The sequence below is a fragment of the Cantharellus anzutake genome (assembly GCF_015039405.1).
Source record: "Cantharellus anzutake strain C23 chromosome Unknown EI90scaffold_250, whole genome shotgun sequence".
NCBI classification, from domain to species: Eukaryota; Fungi; Basidiomycota; class Agaricomycetes; order Cantharellales; family Hydnaceae; genus Cantharellus; species Cantharellus anzutake.
Window position 1 is genome coordinate 64733 of NW_024067200.1, and position 19591 is coordinate 84323.

The 19591-nt window shown below is 50.1% G+C and overlaps 7 protein-coding genes across 7 annotated transcripts; 4 read left to right on the forward strand and 3 right to left on the reverse strand.

Moving 5' to 3' along the window:
• Positions 1-542: 542 nt before the first annotated feature.
• Positions 543-1013, reverse strand: EI90DRAFT_2955423 (uncharacterized protein; the record flags this gene model as incomplete). The annotated part of the gene is made up of 1 exon (XM_039055434.1): positions 543-1013. A coding segment is annotated over one exon (471 nt), but the record flags the coding sequence as incomplete, so codon positions are not given.
• A 5867-nt stretch (positions 1014-6880) lies between these two features.
• EI90DRAFT_3148177 (SacI homology domain-containing protein) lies at positions 6881-10173 on the forward strand (the record flags this gene model as incomplete). Its single annotated transcript, XM_039065568.1, has 14 exons — positions 6881-7346; positions 7401-7557; positions 7622-7953; positions 8038-8138; positions 8194-8340; positions 8406-8475; positions 8541-8638; positions 8691-8824; positions 8883-8999; positions 9060-9277; positions 9332-9463; positions 9523-9790; positions 9846-9914; positions 9969-10173. The coding sequence occupies 14 exons, from the start codon at positions 6881-6883 to the stop codon at positions 10171-10173; spliced, it is 2514 nt and encodes an 837-aa protein (XP_038907693.1).
• Positions 10174-10700: 527 nt separating this feature from the next.
• On the reverse strand, positions 10701-12205 carry EI90DRAFT_3148178 (aminotransferase; the record flags this gene model as incomplete). Its single annotated transcript, XM_039065569.1, has 7 exons — positions 10701-11095; positions 11165-11227; positions 11269-11463; positions 11518-11641; positions 11702-11832; positions 11888-12068; positions 12122-12205. The coding sequence occupies 7 exons, from the start codon at positions 12203-12205 to the stop codon at positions 10701-10703; spliced, it is 1173 nt and encodes a 390-aa protein (XP_038907694.1).
• A 538-nt stretch (positions 12206-12743) lies between these two features.
• On the reverse strand, positions 12744-13215 carry EI90DRAFT_1113655 (uncharacterized protein). The gene has a single exon (XM_039051527.1). It carries the CDS (start codon positions 13067-13069, stop codon positions 12782-12784), a length of 288 nt encoding a protein of 95 aa, XP_038907695.1. The 5' UTR covers positions 13070-13215; the 3' UTR covers positions 12744-12781.
• A 199-nt stretch (positions 13216-13414) lies between these two features.
• EI90DRAFT_3139070 (uncharacterized protein) lies at positions 13415-15110 on the forward strand (the record flags this gene model as incomplete). The annotated part of the gene is made up of 4 exons (XM_039064918.1): positions 13415-13661; positions 13719-14749; positions 14823-14900; positions 14952-15110. 4 exons carry the CDS (start codon positions 13415-13417, stop codon positions 15108-15110), a joined length of 1515 nt encoding a protein of 504 aa, XP_038907696.1.
• Positions 15111-15859: 749 nt separating this feature from the next.
• Positions 15860-17158, forward strand: EI90DRAFT_2955464 (ChaC-like protein; the record flags this gene model as incomplete). Its single annotated transcript, XM_039055436.1, has 10 exons — positions 15860-15907; positions 15972-15996; positions 16057-16131; positions 16256-16314; positions 16372-16456; positions 16508-16521; positions 16574-16645; positions 16758-16791; positions 16852-16922; positions 16982-17158. 10 exons carry the CDS (start codon positions 15860-15862, stop codon positions 17156-17158), a joined length of 660 nt encoding a protein of 219 aa, XP_038907697.1.
• A 1110-nt stretch (positions 17159-18268) lies between these two features.
• EI90DRAFT_3098840 (P-loop containing nucleoside triphosphate hydrolase protein) lies at positions 18269-19557 on the forward strand. The gene is made up of 2 exons (XM_039062555.1): positions 18269-19341; positions 19459-19557. The coding sequence occupies exons 1-2, from the start codon at positions 18558-18560 to the stop codon at positions 19551-19553; spliced, it is 879 nt and encodes a 292-aa protein (XP_038907698.1). The 5' UTR covers positions 18269-18557; the 3' UTR covers positions 19554-19557.
• The last annotated feature ends 34 nt before the right edge of the window (positions 19558-19591 follow it).

A 19591-nucleotide genomic window follows, 5' to 3' on the forward strand; every position in this document is an offset into this window, starting at 1 on the left:
CCGGAAGTCGGGTCGGGGTCGGGTATGCACGGATATGACAGATGCTGCTGTCTTTCCCAGGCCAATGCTCGACTTCTCTCCAACTTCACTTCTGCTGCTAGCTCTTTGGCTGCCCTCACTTCTTGATATCTCTTGGCAATTTTCTCAAATTCAACCAGTGATTGCTTCTTAAATTCCTTGTGGCTGGTTCAGCTGAAGAACTGGAGCAACCCATGCCCCTCATCCCCTTTTGGGACCATGAGGTCCAATTTTGTTCTCTTCCTTTTTGATTCCCTGACATCAGAATTTTGCAGGGATCCTGTCGAGGTGTTATTTTCCTGGGCTACTGTTATTAGTTCCCAAGTTTCTGCCACTGGGACAGTCGCCACTGGGACAGCCACCAATGATGAGAATGCCATTGGTGCCGGCTCTGCTGTTGCTTGAGCCAACATTGTTGCTGCTGAGGTTGGTACTACTGGGGCGACTGTCATTTCCAGGGTGGTTGCTTTGGGGATAGGTGCACTCTAGTCACAGGCTGGTGAGATTCCGTTCCATTCTCTTGGCTATGTGTGTTCACTTACATGTGTAGCATGGTGGTTAAGGATTGATGTCAGCAATCTAATGCGCAACATTGCAGTATCGATGCAGTCACAGAGTGAGTATTTAGTCGGGTTGAGACAATGCATCAGTGCATTGAGGGCAAAGAAGCCGCATGAAGAGAGGTCATTTTGGTAAGCAATAGGCAGCCATGCGATCCGGAATGGAGACACTGATTTGTTCAATTCCAAGTATGATGCATCAAGCCACCACTGAAGGGCACAAATCGCTTCAGTGGCTGGAACTGATGTCTTGTCATCTCTGGTTGGTGCATGTAAGGAATCTGCAAGGTAAATGGTTGATTCCGTGGGGGAGATGAGGAATGCAACCCAGTGGTTATTGTTAACATGCGTAATTCCACCAAACTGAGTCACAGATCCAGATGACAGCTCAGAGCCAAATTGACAGAGATTTTTGCAGGTATGATCATGCCGATACTGTTAGAGATGGGCGGAAACGGACGACTCCGGAGTGGAATCGGAGACTTAGCGTGGAGGGACCTTGGCCTCAGCGACTCAAGCGGAGCGCTGTGCCATTGCTGTTTGTCCATTTGGTCCTTAATTTCACAGTAGGTGAGCAGGAAGTCTCTTGGGGGCATTTCAGGTCGATTTCGGACTGAAACCAGACGAGTATGTACAAGCGCCGATATATATAAGGAAGGGGCAAAAGCACAAGGAGAAACAAAGGGTGACCGAATCGGAACGAAGATGTCCGAACGGGAACAAGGGGTTAGAGGGAGCGGAGCGGTACCGAAGGTCATAGGGCAAGACCTGTGATACATCCGAAAGGAGGTAGAGTGGGCGAGGCCCAGAGGGGCAGGAGGATGAGGGGAAGTGGGGGTGATGACTAACTGGCTAGAATAGAAGGAAGCAGTAGTCCAAATAGGGATGAGGGGGAATTGCGAGAAATACATTACAAACGGCGAGAGTGCTGGAGGCGGTCTGCGAAGCTTGGGGGTTGCGGAGCTTACGGAGGTTACGGAGGCGGGGTTGGAAGTCCGAGGAATATTGGCAATGGTGTTCACGTAGTATGAGGTCACCAATGCAATGGACTAAGACCGAGGTGGAGTCAAAGTCCGAGGTATGGACTATGACGGAGGCTCGGAGTAAGGTACGAACGGTGTCCGAGTGTGAAGTACGGAACAGCGGTGGATGGTCGTAACTTGGCGGAAGGGTGGCGGAGGAGTGACGGAGGAAGGAGAGAGGGGACAGGTAAGGAAGAGTAGTCAGGTCCGAAGGTGGATATCGGAACAGACGGAGAAAGCGTAGGGGATGACGGGAGGGTGGAGGTGTGGTGAGGGGGGAGCGGAGTTGTAGGAAGGGTGGCGAGTAGGGCGATGTTCGGTCCGAGATGAGTATCGGAACGGACGGAGAAGGGGTCGGAGAGGTAAGAGGAGGGGGGTGTTGCCAAGACCGAAGGTGAGTATCGGAAAGGCAGCGGTAGGTTATGACTCCGGAGGTGAAGAGGGTGGTGTCCGGAAGTCGGGTCGGGATCGGGTATGCACGGATATGACAGATACCTTTCAAGGCCATTTCCATCTGGTTGTGTGAAACACCCAGTTAGGTACTGAACATCAATGGGGCTCAAGAGCCTAGTGCTTATTCCGCTTGCCATCAAGTCCCTTTCCAGAAGTTCGATGTGATATGAGATATCGGTAGTCACAAGACAGGATAAAGTAAGGTGCCATAGCAGTCCCCCAATAGAACTCAAAATTGATTTTGAGAACCCAAGGACTTTTGTGTTCCACTCGCACAATAGCAGCTGCTCTTTATAGCAGTGCAGTGAGTAGGGTAATTGCTTGCCAATTCCTCAACTTGTCCTTCTGACTCTTTCCACATTTTCTGGACATTCCTGATGACTTCCCAGATTCGGAGGATGCAGATTGGGACATAATGGATGCCAATCTTGACTGAACAAGGAGGGTTGTCATGGTCAGGATCATACTCAGAGATAAGTTTCTTTATGGTGGGGAGGGATGGACTGGGGATGTTGTGGAGGTCACTTTCGGCTAACTCTGTGATGGAGGGTGGGTGATGACTGAGACATGTGGATATTGTTTGTAAATTTGTCTGGATAGTTGGGAGCTTAAACCGGAGAAATTCAGCAACACGCAGGGTTCCCTCAGGAAAGTATGGCCCAATAAGAGCACTTGGGATGTCACTATACAAGATGGGCTCATCTGTGCAAGAACAAATACATTTTGCAAGAGCAAAACCATCCATAAGTGAATTCCCAGCTCAAAGAAAATTTTTGCGAAGATGGCAAGCATATTTTCAAATTAATTACATTAAAGCTAAACATGACCATCGACTACTAAATGTGACCACCAGCACACTGCTTTCTATCTGAGTCATGCCCCCAACCAGTTGGGTGTCACGCATCAAAATGAGGTGCCGGTTCATCATTTTGTGTCACGCTTGGGACCCTGCTGGTTGTTGGTCATGCATGTACAGTATTGGATAGGGATTGGGCTCACACCCATATAGGTTTCAGAGCCGCAGAATGTACCTTTACTCTTTTCCAAATGGCTTCAAACTTGGCACGATTACTGTGTGGATGTAGAAGTACGTTTTCGCCAGAGGGATTTCCATAATTCTTCCTGATGCATGAAAGAAGTGCGTACATTTTCAATGTCCCATACACATATACGAAACTGCTTCAAAATGGGTTTATATCCTGCATGCGTATTTTAATATTATTATGGGACTATAATTATGGCTATATTCAATATGTGTTGTGTGGTCAAGAGGAATGGTTTTCAGATGAGGACGGTGGCCATCCATTGTTGCACATGACTGGAACCCGGCAAGCCTTATGGCTTGCCGACCCCCAGCAGGGCCTCGACGATGGATGTCAGTTGAGGGGGAGTTCTGCTACCACAGCGAACACCCGGCACGGGCCTAAACCTTCACACAGTGCCCCTGTTTAAAACTAATTAGGCCTCTAACATCTGAAGGGAGGATGACGTGGCCACTGTGGTAATGCCAATCAACCGCAACCCCGTAAGCCCAGAGCCACACTGGCTGGAGAGATGCAAGAGCGCGGGTGCATGTCCCGCCGTCAAGCCAACCCTTCCTTTTTCTTCTCACCACTACCTTTTTGGGATGACGAGCGCGATAGTGGCAACGCCAATGGTGACCTCCGTAAGCCCAGACGGGACTGGCCAGAGGACTGTGGGTTCAAGTCCCACCATCACCCCAACCCTTCCTTCTTTTTCTCTTCTCCACTACCTTTTGGGTTGGTGAGGTGCAATAGTGGTAGTGCCAATGGTAGCCTCCATAAGTCCATGGGCAGGCCGGAGGAGTGCAGGTTCAAGTCCTGCCATCACCCCAACACCCTTCCGATTCATCTTTCTCTCCACTACCTCTTAGTGACGAGGCGCGATAGTGGTAGCGCCAACGATAGCCCCATATGCCAACAAAAAGTTGACTGCAAGGAATGCAGGTTCAAGTCCTGCCGTCACCCCAACACTTTCATTTCTCTCCACTACCCTTTCTACCAAAGGCCTATCTGCCACATGCCTTTATTCAACAAGCATGAGCAAGATGCCACCAACACCCATCGCCTTTCGCTGCCACTGGAACATTCACCAGCCTACCGTGACATAAACCCGTGAAAGCACCCTCCAACTCACCCACCCGCAAGAACCGCGCACTCAAACATTGACTTAACCATAGGCACACAGCAGCAAAACATGCGACCCCAACACTGGGGGTCGCGTGTCCTTTTCTTTGGCTCTATACAACCTCTCCCCACCTCCATTCTCCCTCACCCGTTGTTCAATCTCAGTGCAGGGGTCGCATGCCCCTTTATGTGTTATTGCTTCATCTCACTTTATTCTCCTTCACACCATTGATTACTCGATGTCTCATACTTCCTAGGTCACACAAATTTTTTTCTTCACATCCTTATGTTCTCCAAACTTTTTTCACCCGAGTCACTATAGTACGGCATATGCCGATAGGCACGGTTACGTACTTTGAAATGAATACATCCATCCATCCATCCATCCATCCGACCCCCAGCACTGTACATGTCCTTACATGGTATGGGTGTCTGGGTGGTGTCTTCGGGTGAGTGGGATCCTCGGGAGTTGTGTCGTCAGGGGGAGTTGTCGGGGTAAGGTTATGATAGGGTGAGCGGCTCCGTGCCTTGTTCTCCCATCATTGCCAGAGATGGCCTTGACAAACGTGCGGCACGACTCCTGCATTCGGGTTATGGAGACGTCCAGTTTCGTTTGGTCTTCTCTTGCATCTGATTGTGGGACACCCAGCTCGATTAATTGAAGCTTTCCAAGAAAATTCAGCATGTGGCAGCAACTGTTAATGCCTCTAGACATCACCTTAAGTGCCTCATCCACCACAGAATCCAGGAACTCCTTCCTACTCGTACCAACTTCGGTATCGGTCTGTCCTTCGTTGAGATGATCAGCCCATGCACGTGCTAGCGCTGCTCCTGTTTTATATTCGAGGATGGATTTCTTGAGAAGTGCACCGGCCTTTGTGAACAGCACGCGCAATAAAATAAAGACCATCTGCGGCCTCAGACAACAGAGACGACCTAAAACTCGCCATCAGCTGGTGCCCCGGCCATTGTGGTAATGAACGGGCCGATGAGCTAGCCAAAGAGGGTGCCCGTAAACCCACTGATCGCCCCCACTACCACTCACTCTCCTATGTAGAAAGCCTACATAAACGCGAATTGCTAGAGGCGTGGAGAGAACAATGGACTTGCACACCCAACCCACCCAAATCTGGATTCTACCCAGCAAACCACATCCCCCCCTCGATCAAACCCACCACCAGGTTTAAATCCCTGGACCGAAAAACTTTCAGCAGGATCACACAGTTCCGCACCGGCCACGCTCACATCGGGGAATACTACCACCGATTCGGCATCCAAGCGGAGAGCAAGGAGTGCACTTGCGGCGCATACATGCAGACCAGAGAACACGTCCTACAGGTATGCCCAAAATTTAAGAGATTCAGACACATACTGGGTCGCGGACGTCAGTCTAGGTTCGATATCCTCATGAGCAAGCCAAAAGGCATTCTCAGACTAGCGGAGTTCATCAAGAAATCACGAGCACTGGAGAAGAGAGGCAACGGGAGCAGACCCGAGGCCCCAAACGGAGAAGGAGACAGTGATGGACGCAGAGTAGAGCGACGCAGCCGACCGACAACTATTTATTTTTATATATGTAACATACACACATTACCCCGACAACTCCCAACAACTCCCGAGGATCCCACTCACCCGAAGACACCACCCAGACACCCATATCATGTAAGGATGATCCCCTCATGTACACACGCTGTAGCGAGTTGGGATGGCCGCACTGCCACGTTGACACCAGGCCGCGGGGTAACAAAATAGAGTACAACAACAACGCGCAACAAAATTGCATACTCTGCCTGCAGCCAAAGATCGCTTTTTATGTCATGACCTTGAAACGAAACCCTTTGTCCGGAGGAGGATACGCTAGCGGTAAAATTAAATCATTGATCCCAAATATAGGATTCGCGATGAAATACAGTATTGCGCACTTTTGAGACCATGATCAAGCTCCTCACGAATATGACTGCCAATGCTCATTCAATATCTCGATAAGCAACTTGTGCGTCTCTCCTCGATAGGGCTCTTTAAATGCTGATTGGAGACCTGATGCAACCCGTCAGGCAGATGAGAAACTCAAGATAAACAGGTGCTTACGGTCAATACTAGAACCGGTTGGAAGCCCACCACTCTCCGGATCAGTAATGCCCGTTAGGGGCTGCATATCGACTAGTAATGTCATCATATACACTATAATACTACCACAGAGTGAACATAATTTACCATCATTCAACAACTCGAAGAAAGACTGGTCGCGGTATGCTTTACAAAGCTTGGACAGTAAATTTGTTGGGGCAGCGCAAATATATTCATCACATGTATCCTCATCAGGAGCTTTGGTACCAGTGGGTAGAGCAATATATTTAGCAATTTGGTGTTTCGCAAATTCTAAGTTTTTCTCCGAAAAATTGCGGTGCGATAGTCATCGATCGCCTGGATAACACGACTATCAAATGTTTGCCGATCGCCTCTGTCAGCCCCGTAGAATCGATGTGATCTCGGGGTCGGGTTTCAAAACCAGAAAATCGACATTACGGCAACATCCGGCAAGGCATCGACGTAATGGTGAGTTGAACGGTCCTCGGAATAAATGGAATCGGCAGCGGACGATGGGAAGCACACGAGCAGTGTACAGTCCGTTAATACGGATGCGCCGCCCGAAAACGGGTCGTTCAGCTCAAATTTGGATATGTCAACTCCTCACCGAGGCTCCTCTAACTCATTGCCAGACAGTGCATCGGCTCTTGCTCCTAGTTCAGCGGCCACCTCCAGAGCACAAGGGACCGCTATTCCGCCTCCATCAAACCCGAAGCCTCTAAATCCTGTAGTCCATAATGCTAACCGTAAGGTTTCCGAGAAGAAGTCTAACCCATCACTGTCCAATGGCAAGACGGTGGTTCGGGATCGCCCATTTGCCCTGAACCGATTCATATTATACGAGACGAAGCGCTGGTTTTATGTTGTTGGCTCCAATTCCTCTGATACCCTACATAGGGTTCTGAAAGTGGACCGAACTACCCAGGATGAACTCATCGTCATGGAAGACGAGGTTGTCTATAGCGAGCGTCAGCTTAATGATTTACTACGGACGCTCGAGGATGGAAACAAGGGGAGCGGCGGTCTGACCAGAGTTGGGGTTTTCTTTGGCATCGCTGGTATGAGCACTTAACTGTATATTGTGTCCAGCTCCGACTCAAACCCTCCTGAAGGCTTTGTCCGCTTCACTGCGGGATGGTATCTAGTCGCAATAACGAAGAGAACTGTCGTTGCCCTACTGGGTGGTCATTACCTATATCATTGTGAAGAGACACAGATGTATCAAGTAACTTACAATCAAAAGGTGGAGAAACCCTCTGAAGAACAACGGTGCGCATGTCTTCCGTGCATCACCTCGCCGTCTTCTTTTCGGATGCTGAGCAGCTGTTCACAGTCTGATGGCTGCTTTTCGCCAAGTGGACATGACCCGAAACTTCTATTTCTCTCACACTTATGATATCACCTCGTCCCTCCAACATAACATGACGCGCGGATTCCTCTCGAGACAGCATGGCCACTCCCACAAACCCTGCGGAGGTCATCCAAATCACGACATCCCTGGAAAATCTGAGAAATCAGGATGGAAGTTCAATGACCGTTACGCGTGGAATTACCGCATGTTATTAGAAGCGTTCGATCCAGAGAAGAATATGCAAGCGAAACAAGCGGACGCAACGAAGAATCATTGGATTTTACCACTCATATACGGACATGTCGACCAAGCAAGTGCGTATAAGTGCTGGCTCTTCAATCCGTGTCCTTGTATTTATCAAATCGGTGGTGAGCGACTGACACATACATGTCTCGCAGAACTCACGGTCGGAGGCCGTGTCATTTTCGTGACACTAATTGCCAGGCGATCACGACATTTCGCTGGCGCCCGGTATCTCAAGCGTGGAATAACCGAAGAGGTAGAGGCTTAATGCGTCTGTCGTCTATCCTGCGTATTCTAAGCCATCTCTTTAGGGCAACGTCGCAAACGAGGTCGAAACAGAACAGATAGTCTCTGAAGCCCTGACGACTGGCTTTTATTCACCTATCCCCCGAGACGAGCGGGAACGAATTATCTTTTTAAAGAGAAGCCCCAATGCCAGATACACAAGTTATCTTCAGGTCAGTCACAACTGCTCTGGTCCCCGATTGCGGGTCATATCTATGCTTGCTCCGTATCATGTCAGTATCGAGGCAGTGTGCCGATCTACTGGACTCAGGATATAACGAACATGAGTCCTCGCCCACCTATCGAAAGTATGAAAACTCCTGACCTCTGCTAGGAAGATAAATGGACTTCCAACCATACTCACGTTTCATAGTCACGGTGATGGACCCTTATTACACAGCTGCTGCACGTCACTTCGATAATCTATTCGAGCGCTATGGGACCCCAATCATTATTCTCAACCTCATCAAGGTTCTTTTCCGTGTGAAAGCGCTAATCTCATCCCGCTAATGAAGCACTTCAGTCAAGAGAGCCAACTCCACGAGAGAGCAAACTACTATATGAATATACGCGTTGTGTGGAATACCTCAATCAGTTTCTGCCGGAGGATAAGAAGATGCACTATCATGCTTGGGACATGTCGCGCGCGTATAAAGAGTGAGTTGAGCCCCGCGTGCCCGGTGAGGATTATCCGTCTAATGTTTGTTTGTTCTAGGAAGAAGCAGGATGTCATAGGAGTTCTGGAAGATATTGCGGAAGAATGCATTAATATCACCGGGTTCTTCCATTCAGGAGCCGAGCCGTACTCGCATGCATTGCGAGCCGAATCTGAGTAACTGCAAATCCGCATCCTCCCTGAGCCACAGCTACATACTCACCTACGCTGTTATAGGGAAATTCCGTATCGACCGAAGATTTCTCTACAGAATGGCATTACAAGGACTAATTGCGTAGACTGCCTGGATCGCACAAACGCTGCACAATTCGTCTTTGGAAAAAAGGCTCTGGGTCATCAGCTATATGCCCTGGGTGTAATCGAAAGTCCCCAGTTACCGTTTGATTCTGATGCGGTCAATATGTTGACCCAAATGTATCATGATCATGGCGACAGTGGGTGACGCCTCTCTCACTGCAGAAAAGGCTTGTTGAGACATACCCTATCAGCCATTGCCCTTCAGTACACCGGAAGCGCGCTGGTGAACCGCGTGGAAACGTACCGCCGGATGCCCCACTGGAATAGCCATTCGCGCGACATGATCGAGAACATACGACGTTTCTACGCCAATTCAATGCTAGGCAAGTCCACCTTTGCATTTTATGACCTATTGCGATTTCAGACAAGCACCCGCCTTCAGACGCGGACAAGCAGACCGCAATCAACGTATTTCTTGGTGTCTCCACGGTCCCACCCACCATACCACGTTCACCCCCACCGAAGTCCTATCAATTATGGTATAATCCGGAGCACTTAGAGACCCCCTACGTTGTAGACGACTGCGAAAAATGCCTATGGGATTTCTCCAATCAATCTGAATATTGGGTTGAGTATTACCGTCCGTCGGCATTCACGAGCCTCGGGAAACACTTTGCATACAGAATGAATAGCACAGCGAGGCTTCCCGGGTACGACTTCTTTGGCTCCCCTTGTTGCTGATAACTGAATCCCTCCGCTTCGCAGTGCCAATGTCAACGAGCCCGATTACAGCCCATTCCGAAACCGTGCAGAAACAGCACATCAACCCCCTCGGTCAGTTGTTCCATCTACTGCCTCAAACCTACCTCAACTTGAAAGTGCCTCCAGACTGATGGATGGTGTGCGTCGCCTGATTGGAGCGAATTCTGGCACGCCGCACAGAAAAATTAGTGACAAAGCAACGAAAGAAACCAAGACCGTACTGGTGAAAGATGAGGCGGATGATTTAGACGTAAACAGCATTGAAGCGATCACTGCGCGCTTATTTAAAGGCGAGATCTCAGAGTCAGAGGAAGCGGAGTATGAATGGTAAGGCAAATGGTTCGTGTTCCGGCGCCGCCAGTTAATTTTTTCCCCAGGTACGTCGAACAACCTCAAGCCCTGCTCACATCCTCTGGCCTATCTACGGATCGCAAAGACCTCGAGCTCTATGCCAGTGGGGTCGCAATTTCCCAAGACCCAGATTTTCAAATGGATGGACCGCCAGACAAGGCGTACATTGCTTACATCCAGCGAGGACAGCCGGGTGAGCACACGTTGTCTAGCACTGGGCCATCACCCGCTCCGAACCAAGGTTCGGGCTCTGGAGGGTTTAGCTATGAGCGGTGGGTCGCCAGCGGAACCCGTAGAGTCACAAATGATTTGTTCCACCTTCCGTCAAGTTCTGCAGCGCCATAAATGCTCGAAGACCCCACCTTTTCTATCTCAACTAACCATCTCTCATTCGTGTCATCACCTCCAAGAACCGATTAATGGTATTGATCTTCCGTACTTATTCGATCCATAGAAGATGTACGATGTCTTGTATAAATATAATCCGTATCCACTATTTGCCTGTAATCATTCGCAAGATACGGACCACCCTCCCCAGTCCACCTTGCCCTCTTGAATAGCAATTAATGTCCGGTAGAAGGTACCTGCCACAGGACCCAAACCTTCTTCATGCACAGGCAAGAGAATATCAGCCTCTTCATAACCAATCCTCCCTATGGGGGCGATAATCGCTGCTGTACTAGCCCCAAACGCCTCAACGAGCTCCCCTGACTTCGATAATGACCGGAGCCTCGGCATAGTGATGGATTCTTCCTTCATGCGAAGCCTTTTGCCCTTGAGGGCTAGAGCATAGCGCTGGAGAGCAGGATCCGAGAACAGCAGGGATCCAAGAGCAATCACAGACGCGCGAGTCACCCCGGGTAGGATGGTGCCATCTAATGGAGGTGTTATGACATCGAGATCTGTTTGGGGGGGTAAGTCAAAGATTAAATGAGAACTTGACGCCATAGTTGCATCAATGAGATGCTCACCACCATCGCTCCGTTTAACTACTATGAAGAAGTTCATCTGACCCACTTCGGTAATATGGCGATCTTCGCCAAGGATCCATAGAAGCTGTTGATAGCCCTCCTACTAGCCTCCGCTTGAGGCTGGAAGCATGGTGTATAATTGATGCCTAATTTGTAGGCACCAGTACCGCCAGGCCATGACCTGACAGCATCGTACTCAGCGTATAGAGATATAGGTTTGAACCCAGAGGGGAAATAAGGCCCGGTTGGTGATAGAATTACAAAAAGCTTTGCATGTGACGACGGTGCCACACCCAAAGCTGCAATGCATCGGTTACGCTACGTTTGGCTTTGAGTTCAGAGTACCCACTCACATGGGCGTGTCCCTATCAGAGTGGGTCTTATGTATAAACTATATCCAGGAAGGGAGGGTATCCAGCGTTTATCAATCACGACAAGCTTCTTGATTAGAATTAAGAGAGCGGCAGTATTAAATGCCTAGTGAGGGTTTCAGTGTCACAATGGCTTTCTTTCAAAAGGAGGCAGAGTGCGTTTTACTGGTAAAGCGAGGCGAGCGGTGCTTGCGGCCATTCGCTTCATATTCAGTCCAGGCCTAAACAAAAGAGGTTTTCCGCTTGGTCCAAGGTATGCCTTCATCCCTTCGAATAGTGCGGGGGTATAATGGAATACTACAGCTCGTTGGTTAGCTGGGCGATAATATCAGTGATAATTAACAGCTCGTACTTGAGCAAGCAGGGTCGAGACTTATGGACGCATAGGGCTTTATGACAGGCACAGACCAGCCCGTTGCAGGATCGTAGTCAATTTCTAACATATGGTCTGTGCAAACATCCCCAAAGCGGAGGGTCTCTGGCAAAGGAATGCTCTTTAAATGACCACTAAGTTGTATAACGAGCGAATCGGGCTATGAAGCTTTACTCTGAGCAATGAGTCACAAAATAAATGGGAGAAACAGACATCTATGTCACGTAGGGGTGTTTCTCGCGATTCCTGCTGGGCCTTTATCGCCGATCGGCAGTTCTGAACAGCAGTTGATGACATTCGCAGAATGGCAGAGGTTTACTTGTCCAAGTTGGGGAGAAATTAGCGAAAAATCAGCAGATCGGCAAGCAGGCATGCACGTGTCATACATCCCGATCACTTCTCGCTCACAGCCGTTTTCCATATTGATGTCCAAACAATGGGATGATTAGAACAAACGTTCCCAACCTGTTATATGTATCAGCAGAATCTATCGACAGTCGAGCGTCATTCGAGGAATAACATCCTGGTCGCTTCGCTTCCTTGCTCAGAACCATACTCAATTCCTACGACCCGAGCTAAAACTGTGAGTCTTTCTACTTTCGCGCGGACCACCGGACCGGGAGTTTTGTTGTACGAGGAATTCTCTGGCCGGACGACTTCACGGCTTTGTGTAACCGCACGAAGCCATACACCGCCAACGTGTCGACCTCTCCCTCAATCGTCGGCTCAGTCATCTAGGATGTCGATAAAGGTTAAGACCAAAGTCTCCTCGAAGGAGGCTCAATCGGTGCTGTAGAACAACATGAGATTCTGGAACCATGAGCCAAGGCACAAAACAATCTAGATGTGAGAGCCTCCCACGCCCATGCCGTCCTAGTTAAGGGCAGGGGTGCTAGTAACGTTCGGAATGGCGTTTTCGGGCGCTGCGTGCTGCACATGTGAGCGCAGATATGTCCCTTCCCCTAGCTTCAAAGGCCCGATCGGCGGCTTACTCACAATGTTGGTGCGATGTGTATGTATTGAGCGCAGGGGCACAGAATGAAACGAGCCAAAATGTTGATGTTTCCCAAGACCACTGAAATCGGAAAATGAGTTACAAAAGTGTAGTAACAACCCCCAAGCAGAACGGGATATGGAGACAGGACGGGACGGGACAGACATAAGGCAATTCGCCTTCAAGCGGCTAACGCCGAGCGGCCAGATGGCGTGGCGGGTGGCGAGGCGTCGAACGTCTTTGTGCTATGCATACAAGAAGGACCCAAAGTCAACCTTACCAGAAATCGGATCATTGTTACCGTCCGTGGATACATTTTTCCAGGTTATGTAACTATATTGAATCCGCCCCTCCGTTTGAGTTTTGTGGGAACTACAGAGGACGTAGCAACTCGCCACTCATGCCACCTTCCGATGCAGATAAATTCCGCGACCATTCGAGTCGAATCCTCACTCGCCCCTCACTCCTCGTCCACCTGAGGCACTACCCCGAGTCTCGACGTGCAGAATACGATGCTCTTCGGGCTCAATGGGAGCGGCACAAATACACCCCTGATGCGCGAGGAGAGCACTGCGACTGTGGCCATGGATGATGAGTTGGAGCAAGCTACACGGTCACTAGTAAGCCTCAATCTCGACATCCCTGGTAGTTGGCCCAAGGACAAAAAGGCAAGGGCGGCACGGACCCGTTCAATCCGTGCCAAAGCCCAACGCCAAATGAGCTTCAGAAAACAACACTATAATCTGCGCTCAGCGACTGGTATGCCCCGCACTCCCTTTAACAGCCTTGCTCGACTTATCTGACTGGCTGGATCAGGCAAACGCAACCAGCCCCCACTTCGACGTAATTCCTCACGCCGAGACAAAGGAGCTCCTCTTTCATCCCCACCCTCAAATACTCCACCCGGACCCGCCAACGCGTCTTTCCGATCACCACATCACTGCCCCTTGAATCCTCGTCCTTCAGCGCCACAAAACCTTCCATCCCCTGACGTACCCCCGACGCCTCCCGCTACAGGGCCCAACTCCTCCTTAGAGGAGTTGTGGACCTGGAAGGAGCACCTTCGCGCCGAGGAAAGAGATCGCCGCCGAAAAGAACGCCAGGAAGCTGCCCGTGTTGCGGACCTCGACTATATTAAGAAAACGCGCAGGGGACTGAAAGAGCAGGAGCGCGACCTCGCAGCGCGCAAGGCTGCGTTTGAAGAGATGAAGCGAGCATTCCGTCGCCAAATGGATGCAGAGTGGGAAACGCTGCAGCAAGCAAAGCGGGCCCAAGCGGAGGCTGACCAAAAACGGCGTGAAGCCGAAGCCGAGCAGGCAAGACAACGAAGGGAGTGGGAGAAACGCGCCCAAGCCGAAGCCGAGGCCCGCGCAGCTCGGGAGGAAGCTCGCCGGCGTGCAGAGGACCAACGGCGCCAAAACCGTCGACACCAGGAGCAAGCCCAGAACGGTCGGCCAGGAACGAGCCCTCCAATAGATCCTCTTCAGTCCCAGTGGGACTGGTATCAGAGGGTATGGAAAGCCCTCCTTTCCAGCGAATCGTATCCAGAGATGGGCACACTCACATATATCAACGTGCCCTGGCCGGTTATGCCTCCGGCCAATTTCCGGTGCACTTCGCCCGACGACATTTCCGTGCTGCTGAATGAGGAGGCCATCGCGGAATTCATCTTCGCTCCCACCATCCTTGGTGACACTGTCAAGAGGAAGCGGCTTCAAGAAGTTATGCTTCGCTTCCACCCAGACAAGGTCTCTCGGTGGCAACGATGGATTCACCCGACGCATCTGGAAGCTGTCCACACGCTTTGTACTATCACCACTAAGTATCTGAATAACTTAAAGGACATGGTCTGATGGCCCTGGCCCACCCACTGCCACGTTCAATTGCTTTGTTTTTTTGCATCACTCTACATTCCTTTAGCGAGTTCCCACTGTCAATCCCACACCTCTCTGTATCGCGCTCACTGCTGATGATCCCCTTCTCGAACTCCGAGCCATTGTATCTCACATTCATCCACGCACGAATACTAATGCGGGAATGCTATAAAAGTCGACCGCCCCCGTGAGCAAACTAATCCAGTATAATCGAGTGGGTAACCAAACAGAGAGCAAGGGGAAAGGCCGTAGTTCGCCAGCGCCATCAGAACAAGCACGCCGCGAATGCCTGAGAACTGACAATAACGCCGGGTCTTCGCCATCTGATCCTTAGGAGAGCTGACGTTCCTAGCGTGGGAAGTAACGAGGAGAGGCTGGATCAGGAGAACTGGTGTGACCTGCCCTAAACCGGCGAAGGAAATGCTGCGTGCAACTCGTGGGCAGGTCTTCAAGATGGCAATATGGGGGGGAAATACTGAGTATGAAGCCATTCTATGATTCCCCAAATATGCTACGCAGCATGCCAGGCATGGGCTAAAAAGACTTCATTGAAGGATGAATCTTGTCCCCAACGTCCTCGGCTGATTAAAGAACCGATACGTCCGTCGATAATGTGCAAATGGGTTAGCACTGGACTGCACGGGGTGTTCAACTAAACTGGCTGCGAAGGAAGCGGACGGCGCCGTTTCGTTGGGACCAGTGTGAAGAGGGCGATCGGCAAGTTGATAAGGCGAATCAAAATTGTAGGTTTCGCATTGGTTGAAGGCGACACAGATCTGGTGAGCGGTGATATATCGCAACGAGTTTCGACTGGAATTCGTGAGTGTGAGAGAAAAGGAGCCAGTGAATCGCACAGCGGTAAGTTGAGTCCCATGGCCGAGAGATTCAAATTATGTTTACACGAAAGAGCGAATGAGGCTTGGGTTCGCTGGGAAATGAAATACAGATCGGGAGCTAATGAACGCTGGTTGGACCTTTACAACATTGCGGAGTTGGCCGAATCCATTGTTGAGGTGATCATTGATCAAAGCATTTTGGAACATACGATTGGGCCCTATCACCTCGCATAGAGCATTGTAGACCATGTCCAAACCTTACGTTGTGTTCGGCTACGGATCACTCATTTGGAAGGTGCATATTTCACTAAGATCCTGCGCTCAGCCTCTTGCGGATCTCATTCGATTTGAGCCATCAGCCGCCACCGCACGTCATCGAAGAAAGTATGCATAATGTGCTCCTCGCCTCTCGTTTCTATAGCACTGAGGCTGCCAAACATTTAGCTCCCGGTTTTCTTAAGGGTTATGTTCGTCGCTTTGCCCAGAGCTCAAATGATCATCGAGGCACTCCAGAGGTCTGTGATCCGGTTTTTTTCTTTAGTGAAAGATAGGGTGCCTAAAATAATTAATCAGTAGGATCCCGGTCGTGTGGGTATGGGTCAAATTGCTAGCATTGGTTTGCGGTTGCACAAAGCTGAGCGAGCCCCAATTGGTCCAGTCACACTCATCCACATCGATGAATGGAACAAATTCTCTTCCACCGTAAGGACTTCCATCCCCAGAACGTGTCTTCCATTAATGGCTTGCGATTTGTCCTAGGACATTTTCCCACATGAAGATGTTGTTTGGGGTATTGCGTACACGATAGCCCCAGTGTATGCCGCGGAAACGAAAACATACTTAGGTACCGAGGCTCTATCTTTCTCCTCGCTTTGTTGACATTAATACTCCCCAGACTACCGGGAAAAGGTGGGATTACTCTGATTTTGGGCAAGCCAATACTGATAATGATTCTTTCTAGAACGGATACTCCGAGGCAACCGTGGACGTCTGGGGCTTACGTGATGGAGAAGAAGTAGTAATAAGGCCTAATGTACGTTTGATTTACCAACATGCTCCTCTTCAAATGCCTTACGCCTCTTTGGTAGGTAACGGTATGCTGGATTCACCCTGACCCCGCTGCGTACGACTAACATATAACAAAGGTGTACGTAGGACAACCAGACAATCCGGCATTTGGTAAGTCCATGCCAATTTCGTTCTTATTTGATGTCCCTGTGCCCACTCATCGGCGTCCAGTTGGATCTGAGCCTTACGACAAGTTGGCTAAACACATTTGGTCGCACCAAGGGGCATCTGGCCAAAACAAGGTCCGTATGTCTTAATTCGACAACCGAACCGCTTCTCACCACCGGGATGCTGCGCTCAGGATTACCTTTACAAACTAAGTGAGAGTATCCGTCGCCTGGCCCCAGAAAGTCACGATTCCCACCTGTTCACGCTAGAACGCATGGTAAGGGCCATAGACGCTGCAGAAGCGCAAGATTTCGCCGTGGGTAATGGAGCGAAGAAGAGTCTGAGTCTGACCGTCAGTAATTCCGGTTGACCACTTGTCAAGAAACGATAGAATCCATCGTCTGCTGACTTGCTCCAAAACAATCCACGCGGTTCTCCAGTGATGAGAAACTTAGGTGTGAAGTACGGATTAATGTTGATCAGATTTCCCGGCTATGCAGAAGGCGCCGGCCAGGTCCCGCGATCCCCACCAGCTCCAGACAGGCATCCTCCCTACAGGTTCACCCTCCTGAGGCAACCTTCGGTTCTATCAGTCGTACCGCTACCCGGTGTACCCTCCGACCTTCCAAATAAAGTCTCCAAAGCCGACTACGGGACTTCCCACAACTGCAATGATAGCCGAAGTTAGTGTAAATTCGCCGCCCAAGTTGAGCTTTTGGCCTTGTTACCTGCGAGAAACGAAGTACGATCACGAATGATGTGCGAGGCACACGCACAGTTCTTGTATACTGCAAATTCCCGTCCTGAATTGACATACAACCATCGAGACTCTGAACGTCCCGATGCCCCGAATCACACCTCAAGTGGAATCAATCAGAGAACCACAGCAGATGCCTCCCAGGCCGTCGTACGCTTAAAGACTGCGCTGCCAGCTTCCAAAGCAAAACTTTTAAGAGAACATCCAGAAGCTTGTCGCATCACTGCTATGTATTGGAATTAGGATGTCCAATTCGGATGGATGAAGGTACCGGGTTGCCAACATGACCATCAATCAATTCGTAGACGCTAAGAGATCTACGTTGTCCTCATGGACACAACGCTTGTGGGAGTCACGATGGTAATTTAATATGTCGTCCAGGCTGTACTGCAGCATGGTCGTGCCACGCTCCAATCACGGCCGATTTCGCAATATAGTTGCCACACCCTTCACTCCACGGCGTTACCACATTCACGAAGCTGCGTGCAGGTGCTTCCAGCTGTTCACTAGATCAAAATTGTTAATCCATCCGATTTGTCGGTAGACCGCAGTACTTGCGCGACTGACGGATGGATTGGCCTCAGCAGATGGTCATGGACGCCCATGACCATATGTGGCTATGAACTTAAACCAAGTGCTGCCTCTTCTGTTCAATAGCAGGAACATCCCGGCCTATATATTGCGAGTTAACAAACGGATATTGGCCAACGGTCACGATCCTGATCTGGCTATCCTCCGCTATCTGCTGGCCCCCTCCCACCTTTCCTGTGGACGATAGATATTCAGTTTATTTGTGATGGAGCCAGTGATACGGGATCTTGCAGAGCGCGCACTTCAGAGGCTAGATCAAGGGTGAGGATTTGAAGTCGACTTCCTCGTGTCTTTTGCTTGTGTCTGAAGAAGGCAGATCACAATCTTGACACGCATTCATGGAATCCCTTCACCACAACGACTCGACATTTTGCGGCCTTCCATGTTCTGAAACCGATGAAATTGATGCCAATGACCGATCATGCATACATTTTGCAATAATAACACAAGACGCCACTCTGGACGAATAATCATCGGAGTATGCGGTATACCCGCAAGCGGCAAAACAACCCTTGCTAATGCAGTAGTAGGACGGATTAACGAGCTTTATAGGGCTGCTCCACACAAGTCACACACAGGGACAAGTGACGGCGCCACTTCTCCGAATATCGCCATCTGCGTGGGTCAGGATGGTTGGCATCTGCCTCGATCTGCGCTGGACAAATTTGAGAATGTGAAGCTTGCGTATGATCGGCGAGGAGCAGCGTTCACGTTTGATGGTGCCGCTTTCTCCACCTTCGTGCTCAGCCTCCGATTGGCAGCCTCAAGTAAGGATGATGCCGCTCGTTCAGAAGTGATTACTTCTTCCCCTATGAAGCCACAGGACGGGCTAGAATTGAGTGTGGAAGAACCAGTTCCTCCCGGACAGGAGGTAAATAGCTCGCCAGTGGCCGGCATTTTGCCGAGGACGTCCTCTCATGACCAATTTGTCGTTCGTGCCCCTTCCTTCTCTCATACCCTGAAGGACCCAACGCCCGATGCAATATCAATCTATCCCTATCATCGAATTGTCATCATAGAGGGGCTATATACATTCCTAGACGTGGACCCCTGGGATGTTGCAGCACGCGCGCTGGACGAACGTTGGTATATCGATGTTGATGAAGCAGAAGGAAAGAGGCGGCTTATAGCTAGGCACGTCGTAACGGGAGTTGCCAAGGATTATGAAGAGGCCGTCTGGCGTGCCGAAAACAACGATATACCAAGTGAGTTGCTTTCGCTACCTCCCTGGGTACAAGGAAAAACGACTGGATTCGACTGATTCGGTTGGCATTTCGCATATTTATTTGCCGGCTCCTTGTTCGGACTTCAAACGATTTTAGATGGACAATTCATTAAGGAGCATATGCTAGAGCCCACCCGTGTCATTCGGAGTATCAATGACAGGACAATTGCAGCTCAGAGTGGAACGGAGTAGGAATAGGAGGCAATCTGAAATGGCCGTTAACTATCTTC

Coding starts and splice junctions, on each gene's coding strand:
- EI90DRAFT_1113655 (XM_039051527.1), bottom strand. CDS start 13,069: ATGTCTGTCCCGTCCCGTCCTGTCTCCATATCCCGTTCTGCTTGGGGG.
- EI90DRAFT_3098840 (XM_039062555.1), top strand. CDS start 18,558: ATGCATACATTTTGCAATAATAACACAAGACGCCACTCTGGACGAATA. Junction 19,342..19,458: donor CGAAAACAACGATATACCAA/GTGAGTTGCTTT, acceptor AAACGATTTTAG/ATGGACAATTCATTAAGGAG.